General features: G+C 35.5%; 4 protein-coding genes across 4 annotated transcripts; 2 read left to right on the top strand and 2 right to left on the bottom strand.

Annotated features, from left to right (window-relative positions):
• Positions 1 to 959: 959 nt before the first annotated feature.
• Positions 960 to 1,298, top strand: CBG17142 (the record flags this gene model as incomplete). Its single annotated transcript, XM_002644127.1, has 1 exon — positions 960 to 1,298. A coding segment is annotated over one exon (339 nt), but the record flags the coding sequence as incomplete, so codon positions are not given.
• Positions 1,299 to 1,437: 139 nt separating this feature from the next.
• CBG17143 lies at positions 1,438 to 1,680 on the top strand (the record flags this gene model as incomplete). Its single annotated transcript, XM_002644128.2, has 1 exon — positions 1,438 to 1,680. The coding sequence occupies one exon, from the start codon at positions 1,438 to 1,440 to the stop codon at positions 1,678 to 1,680; it is 243 nt and encodes an 80-aa protein (XP_002644174.2).
• A 1,724-nt stretch (positions 1,681 to 3,404) lies between these two features.
• Positions 3,405 to 3,699, bottom strand: CBG17144 (the record flags this gene model as incomplete). The annotated part of the gene is made up of 2 exons (XM_002644129.2): positions 3,405 to 3,543; positions 3,596 to 3,699. 2 exons carry the CDS (start codon positions 3,697 to 3,699, stop codon positions 3,405 to 3,407), a joined length of 243 nt encoding a protein of 80 aa, XP_002644175.2.
• Positions 3,700 to 17,248: 13,549 nt separating this feature from the next.
• CBG27602 lies at positions 17,249 to 18,452 on the bottom strand (the record flags this gene model as incomplete). Its single annotated transcript, XM_045239351.1, has 4 exons — positions 17,249 to 17,582; positions 17,632 to 17,840; positions 17,921 to 18,126; positions 18,356 to 18,452. The coding sequence occupies 4 exons, from the start codon at positions 18,450 to 18,452 to the stop codon at positions 17,249 to 17,251; spliced, it is 846 nt and encodes a 281-aa protein (XP_045099961.1).
• Between the last annotated feature and the right edge of the window lie 5,270 nt (positions 18,453 to 23,722).

Below are 23,722 nucleotides of genomic sequence, written 5' to 3'. Positions count from 1 at the left end.
CAAAATTTCAAAGTTTTAGAAATTCAGATTTTTAGTTTTACAACTTTTTCAAATCAGTTTTTGAATATATTAATTTTTCTTCAACAATAATCTCACCTTTGCAATGATTTCAGAAACAATCAGTAAAAATCAATAGAATCGAGGCCACAAAAATCAGAAAGTAGCCATAGTTGCGTAGAAAAATGAATGATTGCCGCTGGGTAGAGGAGGGGACACTGTGAAGCTAGAGATAAGAGACGCAGATATTTGATCACTCAAAAAGTAAGATAGAACGCTGGGAGTGGAGACGCAGCTATGTTTGTTTTATTCACGGTCAGCTATATGATTTTTGCATTTTCTTGGTGCTACAGAGACGCAGAATAGAAAGTTTTTGTTTTGAATTCCTCGAAAAATGGTTTAAACTCTCTTAAGCTCTTTTCTAAATTTTTTTAAAATTTTAATAAATTCGAAAAATGAGGTTTCACCATACTCGTAATCCGGGCCTTCCATGAACGGAGTCACAGACGAAATAGAACAAAAAAAAGCAGGCACGGCCCGGCACATCCGGGCAAAGGCACTTTATGGCCAGTAACTTTGTTCCAAGACAAAATACAGTTTTCCAAATAGTATCATTTTGTAGTACTCACCAAGTTCTATCATATCAAATGTAGGTTTAAAAATATTAACTCTGAAAAAAACTATGACAGTGCCCGCGAAAGCCCGGGAAGGCACGGATTACGAGTTAGGTGAAACTTCATTTTTTGAATTTATGAAATTGTTGTATTTTCTAGGCCATGACTTAATTTTTTATGGATTTTCTAGTTTACGATCTAATTTTTGGGTTTTCTAGGTTATGAACTGATTTTTTGGGTTTCTAAGTAGCGCATTATCCAAACGTATTTTGCTGACTCACCTTAAAATCTCAATCATGTGACGTAGAAGAATACGTGGAAATCGGAGTTTATAGAATATTTCAGAATAGGAATGAAAACAGAATAGGAAGTTTCAAAAAAATCAATGGGAATAGATACCCGACATCCATACAGAAGGACGTCTGGGAATCTATAGGGGGAAAGAGAAGACTGAATACTAATGGTTGCTACCTGAGGGTTTATATAGGCAGAGTCGGGGGCAGAGTCTTCACTGCTGTCTTCATCAAGAAACACATGAATGCAAAGGATATGAAAGATAATGTGACTCAAACATTAGATGAGGATTTTGATGTGGAAGGAGTGGATAATGAAACTGGAATGGTGTTGTCAAAGAAGGGATCTTTGGAAGAAGTCAAGGAAAAAAATGGATTACTCGCCGGGACCTGAGGCGAGGTTCGTACCCATAACCTCCTTTTTACTGATTCGCTTTGCCCCTCACTCTTTCTTAAAAGTTCACGCTTATTTATATTTATTTTTCAATGCGATATTAAATCGCGCCAAAGGCGCACCAGCTAGTTGATTTATTATGAAGATGATAAACTTTCAGGAGCTGCAGACAGCGCAAACCATGGAGTACCCCGAAGAATTTGATGAGAACGATCGAATCCTTCGAGACACGATTCTCCAGCCACTCCTCAGCTGTCAAGAGCAAGAAGAAAAAGTTCTCATCCAGAGAACGGTTCTGTTTTACTTGGTCGAACTGGACAGAAGATTGAATGGATCACCGTCTTATAGATTCGATCAATTGAGGAAGAATGTGATTAACTGATTTATTGGTTTTTCTTTCCCTTTCAAATTTTATGTGATCATTCAGAACACCCACGCTTTGTTCCTCTCTTTCTCTAGTTCTCCAACCACATTCTCCAGTATCGTCCCTTTGAAAAGATCTCCCTATTCAAAACCCTTATTTTTTATATTCCTATTTTCTACATGATGTTAATAAACGCCCCGAATGATTCATATTCTTGCTTGTTCTGCTTTTCCTTGAAAAATGTTTCAGGACACTTTTTAATTAAATTGAAAGTTTTGGCGCTGGAAAAAGTTTTTGTTGAAAGCTGCAATTTTTGAATATTATTTGAATTATGAAATTCTAGGACTGTCTAATCAAATATTTAATTTGTTGTTCAACCGAAGGGAACGTCTCAAAGAAATAAGCTTTCGTCAGTATTCGGTACAGGAACTCCGACGGTTTGTTCCATTGTCGACAAAATTAACAAACTTCTCAACAAATGTTGGAGAAAACATCGATAGCAAAGCTCTAAAAGAAGTTCGCATTCTTAAAATAGACTTTACATTCCACTTCACCGGATGTCAGATGATGTCTTGGGTTCTCTTCTCGAGTTTGACTTTTCCACTTATTCTGGAAAAGACACATTGCAAAGCACACGTAGACTTCACAAGGGAATCACAACACTTTGTCAACTTGTATTTTGAAGAAATTTCAGGATAGGTCAAAGATAGCCTATCTTGATACCGCTGAAAATTTTGAAATCCGCTCGACAGTTTCAGCCGAGATATTTCTGTCTAAGGCTCTCTAAAATTTAAACGCACTCGAAATCTGAACCACAACTTCTGAAAATGACCAATTTATGATACACAGTTCCCTTAATTTCTGAAAATTCTGAAGATCTGACTGGTTTGTTTAGATTTTCACAATACAAAAAATCTGATCACATCTATTCAGCCAAGAATTTTGTTTTTTTTTGTATTCTAGTGGATTTTACTCCAGAATGATACTCGACTTGATAAAATCAGAAAATGGCTGCTGACAGACGTCCCCCCCCCCTCCTCCTTCTTATTCTAGTACAATTTTTCTCAATTTCGCACACTTTTAAACATACTTGTAAAATCCCGGGCCCGAGCAGGGCCTGAGGAAATTTTCAAGGCCCGGGCCCGGTAGCAAAAAGTTCGTCATTTTAAGCGAAATTTTGAGCTCTCAATACAATTTTCTCCATTAATTTTTGTGTTTTTGGATTGTTTGTCTATTTGATCAAAAAATATCAAAAAAAAAACTCGAAAAAATGTTTGATCGAAAAAAATCACATAAGGGTCCCGCCTTATGTGTTTTTTGAAAATTTCAAAACTTGTGAAATGACAGGCTTGCCGGGCCGGGCCTCTGAAATTCGGGAAAAAGCCCTGCCCTTTACAAGTATGCTTTTAAAGACAAATAATACTGAATTTCTGTAGTCACAATTTTCTAAGCTATGTATTTCCTATTCTGAAAGGAATAGCTGTTCTGAAACAAATTTCACCCGATCACAGGATCTGATCCTGAGCTCAGGAAAAATCTAAATGTAAATCAACTTTCCATTAAAAAACAGTTTTTGAAGTTAACTTTCACATTTTTATTTGATTCGAGTGTTATCACGGTGTCGGAAGAAAAACACTTTAGAGAAGGTTTAATGAACGGGAAAGGTGTATTCAAACATGTGAAAGCAAGAACTGGGGGAGCATCATTGAATGGGGAAAAAACTTTGAAGAATGGGGGTTCCTTTAGAAAGACGTCTCTGGCATTGGGCTTGTTGAAATCGAGGAACGTGGTGAATCCCTCTGGTAAGTTGCAGCCATCTCTTTTGCACAGGCAACGAATGGAAATCTGGGATGGACGTCCGGCAGCGTGGAACTGGAAAGCCTGAAAATGAACAAATGAGATCTTTTTTCTGGAGCAAATTTCTGTAACTTACCTCTTGAAGGCAGACGTTGAGCATGGCAAGTCTGGGATGTGTGAGGTGGAAGAAGCTGAGGACGTTGGTGTAGTCGTCAGAATCCATGTCGACGCCGTTGACATACCCTTTGTTGAAATCCTTTGGGTTCGGCATGTAGGAGCAGAGCTCATAGATTGGCTCGCTCAGTCAGTGCTCTCCGGAGAAGTGGTTTCCAGCAATGTTCTCCTCAATTGGCTCCCAACACCGGATTTTCCTGGTAAGCTGCTCATGAGCATCTTGAACAGTGTTCTTTGCCAATGGGCGGACACTGAAGCTCGAGATGGCAATAGCCGTGCAAGTGAGAAGCATAGCAGTTTTAGAGAACATGGTGAGAGGTTGGAGAAGGAGAAGTGAAAGGGAGTTCTCTGAAGAATGTAACTGGCTCACAATGATGAAGAATAGTACTCAAAACGCTGTTCTTAAAGGGAGGCAAAAAATGGGCGGAGCATGTTTTAGTCGAAAGATAGAGGAAAAGAGGTGGAGCGACAAGAAAGATGAAAATCTCTGATTTAAAAATGAAAACGAAGAGGTGGTAGAGGAAAAATGAAAATTCATTATCCAGGCATAAGCTGAGAAAGGGCAGGAAGATCAAGGAAACATTGAGATTTGAGAGATTTTATCCCAAGGGAGCATTTACATTATCGAGATGAATGTTTTGAGATGGAAAAGAAAATGGAAATGGCTCGTCGGTGAATATATAGACCACAATGCATTTCTTTCAGCACACACTGATTTCGAACGTTTCATGAAGACTGTACACTACTGGAAAATGTCAACGAGTTTGTCAAATAGCTTTTAGTTTTTTGAACGCATTGTTGGTTGTTGCAATTGTATGAAGTATACAGTATTAAATTGTTAAATTAATAAAATATTTTTTCACGAGAACTAAATTTTGAGCTAAAGCTCGGATGATGGGAAGTTTTCTAAAAATCAAAAAATTTCTGCAACAATAATCTCTTTTGTCAAGCGGGTGTTTATAAAAATGGGATTTCTTTTTATTCAACATTTGTCTTCGAGTTTGTCACGTTTTTTTCAAACGAGGCACCTTAGAAATAATAACGCTAAATTAAAATTTTGAACTACAGTGCGCTCAATATCTTTAAGACCCCTTCGATTTTGGCGGTTCCAGGGGAAGGAGGAGAAATATCAAAAATCTATAAACGCCATTCGATACAAAATAAAAAGAAATCCTTGGAGACAAACTTTCATAATTTACCACTTTCCGTATAAGAGTACCATCAAAAAGACCTATTTCTGACCGGTCAATATCTATGAACCCCCTGGAATTTTCGAAATTTTGATCATTTTTGTAGAATTTTCACTGCCAATCTGAAAATAACTGTTAGTTTCGTCCTTTTTTGGTACATCGTCATAAGTATCTCGAAGAATTTTCATAATTTGTCCGCTTTCCAAATTTTCATTTTTTTCTAATTTTTCCTAAGATTTGGGTATTTTTGTAAAAGTGACCCAATTTGTCAAAAAATTTGAACTATTCGAAGATAACAGTCATAGAACATACCGAATATGTTGTTGAGAAGCTAATATAGGTACTATGAGCGCAGACAGGTCCTTGATTGTGTACAGACACTGTGTTGTTCCAGATATTGGGTTACTTCTCTAAAATTAAGAAAAATTGAAAAAAAGTTAAAATTTGGAAAGTTGACAAATTATGAAAGTTCTTTGAGATATTTATGAAGATCTACCAAGAAACAGAATACTGGATGTTTAAAAGCAAAGATTCAACAAAAAGTGAACAAGATTTCGAAATTTCCAGGCCAGAAATAGGTCTTTTTGATGGTACTCTTATACGGAAAGTGGTAAAATCATGAAAGTTCGTCCATTTAGGGTTTCTTTTTATTTTGAATCGAATGACGTTTACAAATTTTTGATATCTTTCCTCGTTCTCCTGGAACCGCCAAAGTCGAGGGGGGTCCTAAGGATATTGACCGCACTGTATTTTCCCAGGACTTTTTCAATTTTCTGTGAGATTGTTTTTTTTCTTTAAAGCCCTATTTCATTTCTTCCATGAATATTTTCTTAATTGGCAATAAAACCCGAGTGGCTGAGCATCGCCCTGTGTGCTTGACATCTGACAGACCTGAATTAACGGAAGCCAGAAAATCGTTTCGGTTTATTTTTCAAAAAAACATGAAGTTTGAGGAGAACAAAAGTTCTGAACCTATATTTCCGGCAGAGTCGTTCAGTTGAATGTCAATCTCCGGAAATTTATTGCGGATCACTCTGCTATTCCGGATATTAGAATGGATTTTTAGAGTTTCCGGTTTTCAGCACTGCCGGACTTGATAATCTAGTTGAACTTTCTCAACAGCTGCAAATTTTGCGAAACGAATTTTTACTGATCTTGCACCAAACATTCGGATCAAAGAGAATGTGGGTTGAACACAAGAATAAGATTAATCCGACTAATAAGGGCGTCTGACATCAGTTAGATTTATTCGGATTAGAGCGAGATATCCATTTTTTTTATCTGGAAACTTTGGTGATCATGTTCTATTTTTAATCAAAAATTTGTTTTCAGTTTTTCTTTAATTTCGTCACAACAGACAGCCAAAACGTTTTAATTTTGTTATTTCGACCCTTGGGTTATTGTAAAGATCGTTCGAAACAAAATCTAGGAAAAGGAATCAGATGAGCAATAGCCCAAAAACGTTGACTAGACGAACCAGGAAATTCTCCAGAAATCGAGGAGAAAAAATGCTCTACTTGATGAAGAATACGAAATTAATAAAATTTAATGAAATGACAAGCAAACAAACTTAATAATCGAATCGAAATGCATCAAGTAACCAACAACATCCATAAAAATTATGATTTCACAGATACAACAATATGCTGATTTCCACGCCTCTATTTTTCTCAAAAGTTCAGAGCGAAAAAATTGTTATGAGAAGAAATAAAAATTTGGGCAATTCAGATCTCCCAAAGTCTTTCACATGGTACCTAGCACAAAGGTTCTGTTGATCTCACAACACTTCTGTTTTTTTCTGGTGGTGAATGTCCCATTTTTCACACAGCATTTCCCTATATTTTTGATTCAATAATGAGGATTTATAACAATTTTTCAGATTTACTTTGAATGAAAAATTGTTTTTGAACTCAAGAATAAAGGCTTTCAGGGTGTTTCTTCATGATAATCAGACTCAAAAATTGATTTGGCAAACACCGAAATTTGGATGAATATGAGGAACACTTGGTAGATAAGTTCATATCTCTACATAGATCAGAAACATCGAAGCAGAATAGAACAATGTTTGATTTAATACCTGATGAAAATTTTCAGAGATTTTGGTTCTCTGAAAGTTTGATGATTGCCTCTAACTTTTGACCAAAGGTTTTCAACTTGCGCCATTGACTGTTTTCTTAAAACAGAACTGGAAAAATGAAAATGTAGGAAGAATTGTAAGTTTTTTGAATCCTGGATACAATATTCAATCTGGTTGATTGTATTTAGTAGGCTTGTATTTAGTAGATTTGTATTCAATATGTTTGTATTTCGTAGGCCGTGCGCTATAATCATGCCATATTCCTTTTTTTTTATTTGTTCCGTACAATATCAGTACATCTAATACCGATCACAGTGAGATATCCCATCGCTTATCCGGAAACTTTAATGTTCACGATAGAATCTTGTGAAGAAACGATAAAAAGTATGGATTTGGATTGAGAACAATGATTCGTTCAGAAAATAACATGTTATTCAGCTTTTATAAATTATTATCAATTGAAGTATGTGCCGGATCAGATCTGAAAAAACAACATAAAAAATAGATGATTCGAACAATTTCAAACCATTTTTCGAGGAATTCAAAACAAAAAATTTTTATTCTGCGTCTCTGTAGCACCAAGAAAATGCAAAAATCATATAGCTGACCATGAATAAAACAAACGTAGCTCTGTCTTCACTCACAGCGTTCTATCTTACTTTTTTGAGTGATCAAATACCTGCGTCTTTTATCTATAGCTTCACAGTGACCTCTCTCCTACGAAGCGTCAATCATTCATTTTTCTACACAACTATGGCCACTTCCTGATTTTTTGGCCTCAATTCTATTGATTTTTACTGATTATTTCTGAAATTTCAAAAAAGTGAGGTTATTGTTATAGAAAAACCATTATTTCGAAAAAGTGATTCGAAATTAATGGAATTCTTAAATTCTGAAAGTTTCAAATTTTGAAATTTTGTATGTATTCAGAATTTCTGACTTTCTGATATTTCGAAATTTTGAAGATTCAGAGTTTTTGAAATTCTGTGATAACGAATTTCTGAAACTTCAAAATTTGAACATGGGAAATTTTGAAAGTTTTCCAATTCTGAAATTCTAGAATCTCGAAAATCTAAAAATTAGGATCTACCTTTAGATTAATATTCCTCTAATTGTGAAAAAGTTCATTTTTTCAACGAATTTTCATTTCAGACGTTCAACAATATATCCATCTGCGAATGTCTTCAACGAAATCAGTTTGTCTCTGAAGCCAGGAAAAAACCGTTGCCTGGTTGATCACAGTGGAAATTGAAAACCTACACTTGCAAATCTGCTTCAACAGTACTACCAACCGTCTTCGAGAATAAAATCGCTAGATGGAACATCAATTGAGCAGATGGCAAACGTTCATGAGTTTGTGACTAGGATAGAAGATGGATAGGATGCTCTGTATGGGGAAAGAGGTGTCAAGATGTCGGGAGGTCAGAAGAATCGCCAGAGATCTCGTTCGTCCTCGGCTGGAATCTGATTGGATGAGGATTTTATGTGCTTGCATTTTTAAAATAAAATTGTTGATAAGATTTTGGCCAGATTTCCAGTTTTTTTCTGAAATTTTTAGATAATTCAGTATCAGATTCTATTCAGTTTGGGAAGACCACTCCGACCGATAGAGTATAGTCAGAACTTCAGAACGTCAAGAAACTGGGAATCTCTGAGTTCACAGTAGCTTGAGAGTTTCAGAATTTCAAAATCTCTGATGCCGCATAATTTTTCACACGCTTCCGTGCTTTTCGATGAGTTCCTCTGGAAAGCTGCCACATAGAAGAAAAAATCCAGTGCCCTCTCTTCTGTCCAGCTTAAATTATTGATATTTCTACACAACAATTGCTAATTCCTGAGTTTTTGTGGCATAAATTCTTTTCATAATTATTTTCAAAAGCACTGGATTAAAAAAAAGATGTTATTGCTAAAATCATCATTTTCAAAAAGTATTCAAAAGCTGCACATCATATTCCATCCGTCACATCATTCTTATTCCCAGAATCACAGTTGAGTGTATGCACACCATGAAATTTTTATTATCTTCAGTTATGTACACTCTATTGTTCCCCTCTTTACCTCTTCAAAATAGGTATTTCTCCTGGGACAATCTTCTCCTTACTAAAGGAATAGTTCTGTTTGTGTGTCCGTCCGTCCGGCGTTCTCCCTTGAATAACTTTTTCCATTCTGGACCGTTTGTTTTCATTTTTGGGGACTACCCATGATCACTTGAGCGCTTCAATTTCGTATATTTATATGACCAGATTACTGTAGGATTACGGTAGCTACAGTAACCGAAAAATTCTAAAAATGCCAATACTGGACCAAATGAGCCCTGACTTGCATCGAAGAACCTTTGGGACACCTAGTGGGGGGGGGGGGGACTAAGCCTGTGAAATTTCAGAATTTTTCGTACAGAATAACCGTAGATACCAGCAATGGGAAATCTCATACTCTAGAAAATTCTAGAAGAATCGAGAACGTTCTAGAAAGTTTTATGAACGGAATCTCGAATTCAAAAAAGATATTTTGGCGGGAATTCAAAAAAGAATTTTTACCAGAAATTTAAAAAAGATATTTTGGAGGGAATTCAAAAAAATATTTTGGAGGAAATTCGGAAAAATTTTTGGCGGGAATTCAACAAAAAATGGCGAGAATTCAAAAAAAATATGTTGGCGGGAATTCTAAAAAAGAATTTTGGCGTAAATTCAAAAAAATATATTTTGCTAGGAATTCAAAAAAATATTTTGGAGGAAACTCAAAAAATGTTTGAGGGGAATTTAAAAAAAAAGAATTTAGGCGGGAATTCGAAAAAAAAAGAATTTTGGCGGGAATTCAAAAAAAAAAAAGAATTTCGGCGGGAATTCAAAAAAAAATTTGGCGCGAATTCAAAAAAGAATTTTTATCGGAAATTTAACAAATATATTTTGGCGGGAATTCAAAAAAAAAATAATATTTTGGCGGGAATTCTGAAAAAAATAATTATGGCAAAAATTCTAAAAAGGATTTTGGCGGGAATTCAAAAAAAAAAAAAGAATTTTGGCGGGGAATCAAAAAAATAATTTGGGCGCAAGTTCAAAAAAGAATTTTTATCGGAAATTTAAAAAATATTTTTTGGCGGGAATTCAAAAAAAAAATAATATTTTGGCGGGAATTCTGAAAAAAATAATTATGGCAAAAATTCTAAAAAGGATTTTGGCGGGAATTCAAAAAAAAAAGAATTTTGGCGGGGAATCAAAAAAATAATTTGGGCGCAAGTTCAAAAAAGAATTTTTATCGGAAATTTAAAAAATATTTTTTGGCGGGAATTCAAAAAAAAAATAATATTTTGGCGGGAATTCTGAAAAAAATAATTATGGCAAAAATTCTAAAAAGGATTTTGGCGGGAATTCAAAAAAAAAAAAAGAATTTTGGCGGGGAATCAAAAAAATAATTTGGGCGCAAGTTCAAAAAAGAATTTTTATCGGAAATTTAACAAATATATTTTGGCGGGAATTCAAAAAAAAAATAATATTTTGGCGGGAATTCTGAAAAAAATAATTATGGCAAAAATTCTAAAAAGGATTTTGGCGGGAATTCAAAAAAAAAAAAAGAATTTTGGCGGGGAATCAAAAAAATAATTTGGGCGCAAGTTCAAAAAAGAATTTTTATCGGAAATTTAAAAAATATTTTTTGGCGGGAATTCAACAAAAAATGGCGAGAATTCAAAAAAAATATGTTGGCGGGAATTCTAAAAAAGAATTTTGGCGTAAATTCAAAAAAATATATTTTGCTAGGAATTCAAAAAAATATATTTTGGAGGAAACTCAAAAAATGTTTGACGGGAATTCAAAATAAAAATAATTTTGGCGGAAATTCAAAAAAAAAAAATATTTTGGCGGGGATTCTAAAAAAAAGAATTTTGGCGCGAACTCAAAAAAGAATTTTTATCAGAAATTAAAAATATATATTTTGGAGGAAACCGTCTTCCAAGAGGCCTTCTCGCCCCCAAGCCCTTCTTTCACCGCCCTCCCTGCAATCGCTCCCTTTGCCGTCCGTCCTGATTTCTCTCCTCTAAATATTGCAAAGCACATCGGTTCTCTACCCTCGAAAGTCGGCTTCTCCCCGGATTTTATCAACTTCCTTGTAATCAAAAAGTGCAGTGATGCGATAACCATCCCTCTTTCGCTCATCTTCCAAGAATCCTTCTCCTCCGCCAAATTTCCTGAGATCTGGAAGCACTCGGTTGTTAGTCCAATATTCAAGACGGGATCCAAATATGACGCTAATAACATAACTACAGACCCATAACGCTCACTCATGCACTTTCCAGACTCTTCGAAAGATTAGTCCTTGAAGAGCTAAAACGTGTTATCGGTCCGAGTATTTCTCCGAATCAGTACGGATTCGTCAGTAAGCGATCCTGTGTTTTAGCTGTCCTTGAGTCCACTTCCAGAATACAGAAAACCTTAGCAAATAAGCAACAATTCGTAGATGTTATTTACTTTGATTTTCGCAAAGCATTCGACACTGTCCCACACAATCTCTTGCTGCTGAAAATGAGGCGAATAGGTATTGATGAACAATGCTGCGATTGGTTCGAGTGCTTTCTCAGCAACCGCACATCCAACGTCAAGGTTAATGGCCTAATGTCAACCAGCGAGATTGTTGTCAAATCCGGAGTCCCCCAAGGAAGTGTCACTGGCCCTTTTTTGTTTCTGATCTACATTAACGAGTTACTCGGCCTCTTTCTTCCCAATGTTCATGTCACGGCGTTCGCCGACGACCTAAAAATAACCGGTTCCGACCCATTGGATATGCAGAGAAGTATCGAAATCGTCGAGCACTGGTGTGACATCTGGAGACTCAAACTAGCCGAAAATAAGACGGCCGTTATGCATTATGGTAAACGCAATCCTAAGACAGTTTATTTTATTAAGGGTTCCCCCATTACTCCGCATCGCTCATTCAAGGACCTAGGTATACTAGTTGATGATCAACTTCAATTCGACAAACACATCAATCTTATTGCCTACTCTGCTAAACTCAAGTCCCGCCAAATACCGAAAACGTTCCAATCGAAAAACCCTTGTTTATATTTCCGTCTCTTCGACACCTACATTAGACCGGTCCTCGAATACGGTTGTGAACTTTTCGATCCATCCAATGCCTCACTTGCAATAAACTAGAATCTCCTCTTCGTTATTTCACCAGAAAAGTCTTCCAGAGATGTAATATGCCCTTCAATTCATACACCGATCGCCTATCCCAGTTCTCTATGCTAACCACCCTTCATCGCCGCACCCTTCTAGTTCTTCGTACCTATCACAAAATTGTTATAAACTCATACCATTTTCCCTCTATGTCGTCCTACATTCTTCTCAGCCATTCTAACAGAGCCCCGTATTTGTTCAAAATCAACGGTCAATACTTTGACTGCTTCCTTCACAGAAACTTGGTGATAAATTCTAAGCTCAGTCCGGTGGCGTTTGCTAAGCGAGTAGGAGCGATTCCTTATGATATTCTGATCCCTCCCACTTGACCTACAGGACTCTAGTCGGTCCGTCTGGTCATTTTACTTTTTTATTTGTACAGGTCCCATTTCTTGCCAAATTATCTATCGATTTCCCCCATGCATTGCAAATAAATATATTATTATTATTCTGGCGGGAATTCAAAAAAAGAATTTTGGCGGAAATTCAAAAAAAAAATATTTTGGCAGGGATTCTAAAAAAAAAATTTTGGTGCGAACTCAAAAAAGAATTTTTATCAGAAATTAAAAAAATATATATTTTGGAGGAAACTCAAAAAATGTTTGAGGGGAATTTTAAAAAAAGAATTTTGGCGGGAATTCGAAAAAAAAAGAATTTTGGCGGGGAATCAAAAAAATAATTTGGGCGCAAGTTCAAAAAATAATTTTTATCGGAAATTTAAAAAATATTTTTTGGCGGGAATTCAAAAAAAATAGTATTTTGGCGGGAATTCAAAAAAAAAGAATTTTGGCGGGGAATCAAAAAAATAATTTGGGCGGGAATTCAAAAAATAATTTGACGGGAATTCAAAATAATTTGGAGGAATTTAGATAAATTATTTTGGCGGAAATTCAGAAAAAAAATAATATTTTGGCGGGGATTTAAAAAAAAATTTGGTGCGAACTCAAAAAAGAATTTTTATCAGAAATTAAAAAATATATATTTTGGAGGAAACTCAAAAAAATGTTTGACGGGAATTTAAAAAAAAAGAATTTTGGCGGGAATTCGAAAAAAAAGAATTTTGGCGGGAATTCAAAAAAAATAATTATGGCAAGAATTCAAAAAAAGAATTTTGGCAGGAATTCAAAAAAAAAAGAATTTTGGCGGGGAATCAAAAAAATAATTTGGGCGGGAAATCAAAAAATAATTTGACGGGAATTCAAAATAATTTGGAGGAATTTCAATAAATTATTTTGGCGGAAATTCAGAAAAAGTTTTGGCAAGAATTTGAAATACCATAAAATATGGATACACTCTCAGTATTCTACAACTTTCTACTACTTTCTGGAACGTTTTTGAACTTTTCAGGACATTCTAGGACTATCTAAAATACCTTTTCTATGCTCATCTTATTTTTATTCTTGCTTCTAATGTTTTTTTGTATCATTGTCCTATAAGATTTTCCGTTTTTTTGTTGTTGAAATTCAGTTGTTTTACTAATAAAACAAATATAAATTCGATTCTCCAATAACCCCTCAACCTTTGAGGATGAACCAGAAGTGAATACCAGTGGGGCTACGCCGCGAATTTTCCGCTGGTACTTATCTATTTCCGTTCAGATTAGTCAAAAGAATACAGTCGTAAGACCATAAGTGTGATTGTAAAATCACAATTACACTATAAATCTGTGGAACGGTGAAGACAGGGGTGAAGACTCCGCCCCTAACTCTGCCTATATGAACCCTCAAATACCAAGCATTAGTATTCAGTCTCTTCTTTCCCCTAATAGATTCCCAGACGTCCTTCTGTATGGACGTCGGGAATCTATTCCCATTGATTTTCTTGAAAATCCTTTTTTCCCTATTCCTACACACTGTAATCTACTTTATGTTCCACATATTATTTTTTGTCACATGATCAAGATTTTAAGGTGAGTCAAACTAGTTTTGGAAAATGTGTTTTTTTAGAAAAGAAACCCAATAACTTTTTCTCAAAAATTAAAATTTTTGAAACGATCTGAATCGGAAAATGAAGAAAATTAAGTCCGAATGGCTTGGTTTCTACGAATTCTTTTGAACTCTGGTTTTCTAAATTTTGTTAAGAATTTCAAAAATTCGAAAAATGAGTTTTCACCATGTAGGGGCACCTAAACATTACCCAATCAATCAATTTTCTTAAAATTTATACCAGATGCGGTATTTTGACTTGGTGATATTGTGGCAAAGTTTCAAGATGCTTTCTTTTCGTCTTCTTGCATTTTTGAAGCTCTTAATGTTTCCCTGAATTTGGACTTTGAGACAATTTTTGCCCATTCTCAGTGTTCGTTTCTCTCAAAAATTCGTATAGATTTTAAATTTCATTTCAGAATTGCTGACTCAATTGTTTCAAAGAAAGCTCATTCAATGGTGGAGTAACTTCGTTGAAAGACTTCATCAACTGATGTAGAATTGAGAGATCCGATGAAGATAAGAAGATATTCATTTTTGAATTTGAAAAAATTGTATATCCAATCTGGTCAAAATCTGAAATTGGATTTTTCTATCACTGAATGTTGAAGAGATAAAAGATCGCTACGGGATTTGAATCGCTTCTTGAAGTTGTGGATAAACGAGATTTTTCCCAAATCTGCACCGCTTTTCAATTTCGGAGAAAACGAGAACTTTTTCATATTGGATTGTGATAATGAATAAGAACATGATGATGAATAAGAAGCAGAAGGTCAAGAAAAATCGGTAGAAGAAGATGAAGAAGTATCGGAAGAAGATGAAGAATAAGAAGAAGACGAAGAAGACGATGAAGAAAAATTGGTAGAAGAAGATGAAGAAGTATCGGAAGAAGAAGATGAAGAAGAAGATGATGAAGATGAAGATGAAGAAGTATCGGTAGAAGAAGATGAAGAAGAAGAAGACCAAGAGGAAACTCGTGAGATTGTGAGAATTCAAAATTTGCATATCATGTTCTTCATTCCAGGAAGTGACGAATTATATTCTATCATCAATTATTGATGAAATAATTTTATTGGACGTGAATAAAATTTTATACTACCGATAGGTTGTCAATCACAAACAAAGTCTTTGAAAATCCACTCATTTTTTAGTGAACAATTTTTTGGTAGCTTTCTTAGTTTTTTAGATATGCGTCTTTTAATGCAACTAAAACGTTGTCAATCACAACCTTGAAGCCCTGCTTTTGTTTACATACTTCGAAACTTACAGATACTTCGAACAAGTCAGAACCTATTTCTTGAGGACTTTAGAAAAAAGCTCTCTATTCTGCGTCCCTGCAGCACCAAGAAAACGCTAAAAAATCATATAGCTGACCGTGAATAAAACAAACATAGCTCCGTCTCTCATCCCAGCGTTCTATTTCCTTTTTGAGTGATAAAATATCTGCGTCTCTCACCCCTCGCTTCCCAGTGACCTCTCTCCTACGAAGCGTAAATCATTCATTTTTCTACACAACTATGGCTACTTCCTGAATTCTATTGATTTTTACTGATTATTTCGAAATTTACACGATGGAGTTTTCAAAGAAGGTGAGATTATTGTAAGAGAAAAAGCATCATTTTCAAAAAATGATTAAAAACTCTGAACTTCTGAAATTCTGAAAGTTTCATATTCCGAAATTGAGAATTTCAAAATTTCCGCAATTCTGCGATTTCGAAATTTGAACACTCAAAAATTCAAAAATTTGAATTTCTGAAGTTTCAAAGTTTTGAAATTCGGAAATTTAGAAATTCTGGAAATTTGAGATTCCGTAATTCTGAGATTCGGAAATTCTGAAGATTTTATGAATTCTGAAGTTACGAAAATTCCAAAAATCTGAAATTCTATAATTCTGAAATTCCGAAATTTTGGATATTCCGATCTGACTCTGGACTATTACTCCTCTAACAAAAAAATTAACTGTTGTAACGTATTTTTATTTCAGACGTTCAGTGATATTAGAAACCCATCCATTGCTCGGCCAGATTGTATTTGACGACGTCGAGTTTGCCTACTCCACCCGACCATCTTCAAATGTCCTCGATGGAATTGGAAACCGTTGCTCTCGTTGGCAACAGTGGAAATGGAAAATCTTCCTGCTTCAACAGTACTACCAACCGTCTTCGGGAAGAATCTTGCTAGATGGCACAGCAATTGAGCAGATGGCCAATGTTCATGAGTTTGTGACTAGGATAGAAGAAGGATAGGATACTCTGTGCGGAGAGAGAGGTGTCAAGATGTCTGGAGGTCAAAAGCAGAGGATCGCAATTGCATGGAGGAATTGATGTTCAAGGGACCAGGAGGTGATGGAGGATTTTGAACAAATATATTTTTAATTGGTCACAAGACAGTCGAATCAGATTGGATAAAGATTTTATGTGTTTGCATTGTTTTTTGAATGAAATTGTTATTTTACAGTTTATACAGAATATCAGAATCTTTAAATTTACAGTAACTTCAAAATTTCAGTATTTTGAAAATTGAGGATTTCAAAATCTCAAAAATTTTATAATCTCAGAAATTTCATAATTCTAGAATATCAGAGTTTTGAAATTTCGAACCTTCTACTCCTAGTAATTTCGCAATTCTTGAGTTTCATAGTTTCAAAACTTCAGAATATCAGAAATTCTCTTCTCTTTAAAATCATCTTTAAAATCTTAGATTCGGCGTAAATTTTCATTCGATTTCGTGCTTCTCGATGAGTTTCTAACTTCTCGCTTTCCAGTGTCCTCTCTTCTGTCCAACGACAAGAAAAAGACGACGGTTGTTTTTACATTCTCTACGCGCGTCGAGTTTAAAGGCGCATATCTCAAAAACAAAAAAACGCTCTCAAAAAATTGTGAATTACAAAAATGTGTAAAACTTCGAAGAACTTCTTTTTGGAATGAACAAATTCTCGATAGTGTTCATAGTTTTTAAGATATGCACTATCAAAACCCCGCTCTGGTGAATTCTAGCACATGCAAAATAAGGAACAAAAAAACCAAAATTCGGCTATTTTGTGGCAACCGGTTCTGAAAGAAAAATACGTACCTAACGCGTCTTTCTGCCGGTTCATGTTCAATGTCTATGTGGATACAGCCAACAAAGCGAACAACTTCGGTATTTTTAATAACTTTATTTTAATTCGGATGTTTCAAGAGATATGTAAACTCGACAAGAATTTAACTGAGACCGAACAACTGAAAGAAGAATAAAAAAGAAAAAGACCATTCACTCATCATTTTCGTATGGATTTGGGATACGGAACGATCCATCGGCCATTCTCACGAGAGAGGTCTCTTTTTGAACGTAAGTCCCCCAATAACTGGGCTTCACTTTCCTTGGAATCAGGTGCTTGTTTCCTGGCCGACATGCATCCCAGAAGGCCTGCGAGAAAATTCCATTGTACATATTCCATTTCGGATCATAGATATATCCGTATTCATTATATCTTTTCCGAGTAGAAGATTCTGATGAGGAAGATGAGGATGCGGAATCGAGTTCCGAGTCCACAGACGTGCGTTCGCATTTTTCATCTTCAGACTTCTTTGTTGGTTCAAGGCTCCTGAAAATTACTAAAAAGTTAATTCAACTAGTGTTTTCAAGGAACTCACTTTACAAGGCTTTCTCTAAGCCAGCTAGGTACCCTGACCTTTCTCTTTTCCATCTCTTCAATCAGCGCAGTCTTGTAATCAGCATCGTCCTTGACAGAAACAAAGAATGTAACTTTGTAAGTTCTTCTCTTCTCTTCAGCTGTCTTGTAGATGAGCTCGAAAATTTTCGATATATCGTTCAGATCCTCTGGTGGCCAATAGACGATAACCTGAAAAGAATTCGAAATAGTTTCAAAATCATTTTAAATGATTTTAGACATCTAAAAAACAATTTTCCAACAAAACTTACATTTTTCGGAACTCGCATCTTTGATTCCAAGAATAAATCTGTTGCAATCATGGCCACTCGTTTGTCTTTCATCTCCTCTAACTTTTCCTCCCAGAGCTCTTTATCTCTGAAGTCGAGTTTTGTTAGGTTCACTTTACGAGCCTTCAGGAAGAAGGAGGTGTATTTCATATGGAATTCGTTTTTGCCGAGCGCCAGAACACAATCACCTGAAAAATAGTTATAATTAGTATTCTCGAGATCATTCACTAATTTGGGATTTGCACGGTTTTTGTTTCTCGAATCTTATTTAATTTTTTTTAAATTTGAAATTGAATGATTTTTAGAATGTCGTTAGAAATTGATGTTGCTACTTTCTGGACAGATGCTGATTCTAATTTCGTTATAGGAGATTTCTTGTTAATTTTACTAAAATATACAATTATTCTTCACACTTACGTTGTTTCCATGCCAAATCAGATATATAGTCCACACGGCCCCAGTCCGCATAATAATTTCCGACGTCTTTGACTTCGATGGTGACTTTTCCGGGCATTGTCGTTTTCGGATTCTGAAATGATTCTTTTTGTGTTAATGTGGGAATGTAATGAAAAGCAGATAGATAGAAAAATACAGAGCCAACAAATATCGATTGATCTAATAGACTACGTGAAGACATGAAAGGAGAAACAGAATGGTGGTACCAGGAATGAGAACTCGGAAAAATGAGAACTGCTACAAATAAGGACTCGCACGAATAAGAACTCGTAAAACATATATGGCAAAACCGAAATTTTTTTGGAAAATCTTGAAGTATTGTAGAGAACGAGACCATTTCGAAACTAGTTTTCTTTAAAAATTGGATCCTGAGCCGGAAGTTAGAGCCGGTAAACTGAGTTCTCATTTTCTTGTTCTCATTTGCAGCAGTTCTCATTTTTCTCATCCCTAAGACCACCAACTGAATGAATGAAAATAGGAAAGAGGTCCATCGACACACCTGGAAGATATGGTCCCCTGGCAAAATTACAGGTGCCAACCCTTTAAGTAATTAACAAAACAAAGTTCTCAAGTTATGGCTCAAAATTTGGGGGAAAATAATGGCTGGTTGAATGAAGGTAGGAACAAATAGAAGACTCAATTGACCTGGCTAATGGGAACCCTACAAAAAGGACCCTAGGTTTATATGAAACATAATGAAAAAAATCTTCGGAAATTGATTTCACGGCACTAAGAAAAATAATTTCTATTTGGAAGGGACAGTTATCAGAAAATTATCAGAAAATTAGTTCAAGGTGAGTCCACTAAACCGATATATTTTTGATGCAAAAAAAGAAGTGATATAAAAATGTCTAACTATTGAGAAACAGCTAAAGTCCTACAAAAAAGATATGTCATCTGATAGACGACAGGAAAACATAACTGAGAGGGGAAAAATGAATGAATGAATGAAAACTGGAGACTAACTACACCTTCCTCCATCGACACACCTGTAAATCTGACTACGTGAAGATACAGATGAATGGGGGAGGGGGCTGTAAATTGATGGCCCAATCGATCTAGAGCCCCTGGGAAAGTGAGAGATGCCAAACAATGAACTAGATAGGAGAACTATGGGATTGATGCAAATCATGAAACTAACTGGAAAAAATATTTGGAAATAAGTTGTAATTTTTTTGGGAGGTCAGAAATTTAGAAATTCGAGAATTTAGATTGGTTTACAGACCACTGAAATTGTATACTTGGAATGAAACAATTCAGGATTATTGAGAGATGAAAAAAATATTTCCTGATGATGGTTTGAGATATACTAGTGTTTGAAATACAAAAAAATGATTTGCAATAAGCGGAACTAAACGAATGTCGGTAGGAAAGTATGGGAAGCTCCATCGACCTAGAAACAACTGGATAATGGGACCTCTGCGGAAAAAGCAGATTCCGATTCATTGAAAAATAATTAAAACAATGCACTTATCAAGTCAAAATGGAACTCGAGAAAAACAATCAATCATAAGAAATCGGTTTAACGACATCAGGCATAGAAATATGATCAGGAAATTAGAGGGAGTCTACAAAAAATCTACATTTTCACTAAACCGATCTATTTTTAAATGAAGAAAAGAAGTGATATAAAAAGATCTAACTATTGAGAAACAGCTCAAGTCCTACGAAAAAGATATTTCATCTGATAGACGACAGGAAAACATAACTGGGAGAGGAGAAATGAATGAATGAATGAAGACTGGTAGTAACTACACATCCCTCCATCGACACACCTGGAAATCTGACGATGTGATGATACAGATGAATGGAGGCTGTAAATTGGAGGCCCAATCAATCTAGACCCCCTGGGAAAATGACATTTTTCAAACAATGAACTAGATAGGAGAACTATGGGACAGATGCGAATCGTTATTGTGAGATGAAAAAAGTATTTACTGATGATAGTTTGAAATATACTAGTGTTTGAAAAACAAAAAAATTGATTCGCAATAGGCGGGACTAAAAGAACGTAGGTAAAAAAGTATGGGAAACTTCATCGACCTAGAAACAACTGAATAATGGGACCTCTGCGGAAAAAGCATATTCCGATTCATTATAATTAAAAATAATTAAAACAATGCACTTATCAAGTCAAAATGGAACTTGAGAAAAACAATCAATCATAAGAAATCGGTTTAACGACATCAGTAACAGTCATCTATATGGAAGAGGCAGCTAATAGAAATATGATCAGGAACTGAGGGGGAGTCTACTGAAATTCTATATTCTCAGAGACGTAGAAGTAATATAGAAATGTCGAAAAACTAACTATCGAGATACAACTAAACTTACTGAAACGATTCGACGTTGGATGGACGACAGAATATAACTGTAAGGAGAAAATGAATAACTGAAGACTGAAGTCACATGGACATCGACCCACCTCCTTTCGCCGACACACATGGATTTTCAGATTCCCTGAGGAAATGACAGGTGTCAATCCATCAAGCAATTGAAACAATACATTATGTAGGAGAACAGATTGGCACAAAGGAAGAAAGGCGGTGGAGAAAGGAAAGATGCCAGCGTCTTTATGTCACTGCAAACTGACAATTAAAGGTTGAAAAGCAGCAAAAATTCACAAAAATATTTAGATTAGGAAGATTTCGCGACCGGAAATATTATCCGATTATTGTTTCGGAAGATTTTCCGTCGGAAAATTTTTCCGAAAAAAGTCTGAAAAATCGGAAAATCGGATTTTTCGTTTTCCGACTTCGAGCAAGCCTGGTCCGAACCAAAAGGAATTTTTCTTTTCGATTATTCAGAATACGAGACCCGTAAAAAATTTCCGGCAATCATTCAATCTGATATTTCAAAAATTATTTTCAAGTTAACTAATTTTTAAGTTTCCGCACAAAAATTTTCACTTTCTTACGTCAACATCTTGAAATCTAAATTTCTCATTATTTGGCTAGTTCTAAAACATATGTCTTTTTAATCTAGACACCATTATCTGAACAGGCGCATATATGCAGACGCACACCTGCTCTTCGCCCAACAAAAAGAGAGAGGGAAGGAGGTAGAAAGAACCGATACCGACCGAGAGGTCAACTGCCAAAGGGACTGGACAAGTGTGATATGTCGCTCAATGTCTCCCCCGTCATAATTTGCCATACATGCTGCATGTTCAGCATGGTGTGTGTGTCTGTCTCTCCTCATTTTTTGTGTTGCACAACAACTTGTCGTTAGCATGTGTTCTTTTTTCTGTTTGAGAATTGCCAGAAGGATGGTCAGTATTTCTCTTGCCAGTTACTTTTTCATAATCGTTTCTGCTTTTTAATACCATTTTTCATCGTCGATTCTTTTTTGAAGCATGTTTTTATGATAGATCAGGAATAATAAGGCGCGCTAGTTGAATATTTTCCACTTTTAAAAAGTGTGGATTTGGAAAAAAACATTTTTTATTGATTTTTAAAGTAAATTTACAGGGTGGCTAATAAGTATGTGGTTTTTTGTTTAGGAGTGCCCTGGAAAAATTTGACTTATGACATTCGAACTAAGTTCATTTTCTGATAATATAGGTCCAATTGAATGATTATTTGAGTACATAGTCAGAGTTGAATGCTTCGGCTTTGATGCAAGCCATCAGACGCTCCGCGCAAAAAGTTACCGTGCGCCGCAGGTAGTTGTCGTCTGTTTTGTCTCATAACGTGAGATGTGTTCGCTTGAGCAAGTTGAAAGTTTGGTTAGAACAAGTCATGCTCTTGCTCTCCATGTCCCCCAAAAAAGAAAATTCAGCGGGTTGAGATCCGGCGACGAGACAAGCTTCAACTACTTCTCCCAGTCTCGCGTAAAACAAGTTTCGATCCCCGATTTGGTGAAATTGGAGCTTTGAGGCCGTGCCGAATATTGTTTTATAGTAAATTGTTTCTGGCCAACATGACTAGCAACTCAGGGAAATTGAACACTCTTCAAAACCATATTTTTGTAGGTATCCGAGTTGATCTTCACGTGTTTGTCCATGAAGACCAGTGGAGATCTACCTTCAGTTGTCAACCCAGCCCAGACCATGACAGATTTTGGGAAAAGTCCTTTATATTCCGAAAAACGTTTAGGGGATCTCGAGTCATCTTTTAACATAATTTGCCAATTTTTCCGCCTTCTTGGAAGCGACTCAGTGATGAAAATCTTCTCATAGGTCTATATGACGTTGTAGAGGCGGCGCACCTACATATCGTTATTTTCTGGAGGATTCCACAGATACTACAAATGTTCAATAAAGGAGATTTTATGTTTTTAGATGCTCATTTACATATTCTTTTGTTTTAAGCTGTTTGGCGATTTCCTGAGCTAAAAACTTACCGACGCTGAGGGTCCAACATCATCGTATATTCAGTTTTAACGCTTGAAAATTTTAGCACGTGGTGAATAAGCTTGCATAGAAAAAGTATGAACAAAAAGTGATGACAATTGGTTCTGGAGACACCTTATATACGTCTCCTTCTTTCGGGATCCATCGAAAGCTTTCAAAAATCGCACTTGGCACGGTGCCAGGGGCTCACGCAAAAAAAAACCACATACCTTTTAGCCACCCTGTATTTCTTGTAGATATTTTTAGATTTTGAAGTTATTTTAGGATTTTTACAAAACTTTAAAAAAACATTAAAAGCCAAACAAAAACACAATACCGGCCGCCAATAAGATAAACCAAAATAAAATTTTCAGTTGGTTGTTGGTCATTTTGACCAGTTTCAGGAGTCTCCAGCGCACCTGTTAAGTTTTCGATTATTTTCAAAATTTTGAAGGGTCTCAGAATATTTTGACAATCCATAGTTTTTCAAGCATGTCAATTTTTTTTTGAAGCTGAAAAATCATAGTTTTCCATACTCTTGGAAATATCCGAAAATCAACTGAAAATACGTTTTCATTGGCCGGTTTAAACAATTTTACCTTATTTTGGGGCTATTTTAAATATTATCTTCCTATTTTCTCTATTTTCTCATTTTTCAACAATTGCCACAGCTTTTCCAACGTAAATTCAAGAAAACATTATTTAAAACGCTGGAAATAATTTAAAACAATAATAGAAATCGTCATTAAAATTGATAAAATAGGGAAATAATAATCAAAAAAGATCTTCAAAGTACGGTAGCCTCCCCTCTGGAGCCTTTAAGAAAAATTAAACGATGTTTCGCTCTCAACCTCGTCGTTTTTTTTTTTTTTTTTTTTTTAGCAATAGTAGTATGTATTCATTAAAAAAATCCTTTTTGTGACTGGTGGATAGGTGGGGAAAAAAACAAGGTGTATAATCATGAATTAGATGTAGGATGGCATGTCTATTTTCTG

This window comes from Caenorhabditis briggsae (assembly GCF_000004555.2).
Source record: "Caenorhabditis briggsae complete genome, chrX, whole genome shotgun sequence".
Classification (NCBI taxonomy): Eukaryota; Metazoa; Nematoda; class Chromadorea; order Rhabditida; family Rhabditidae; genus Caenorhabditis; species Caenorhabditis briggsae.
This window is presented reverse-complemented; position numbering and strand designations above follow the sequence as displayed.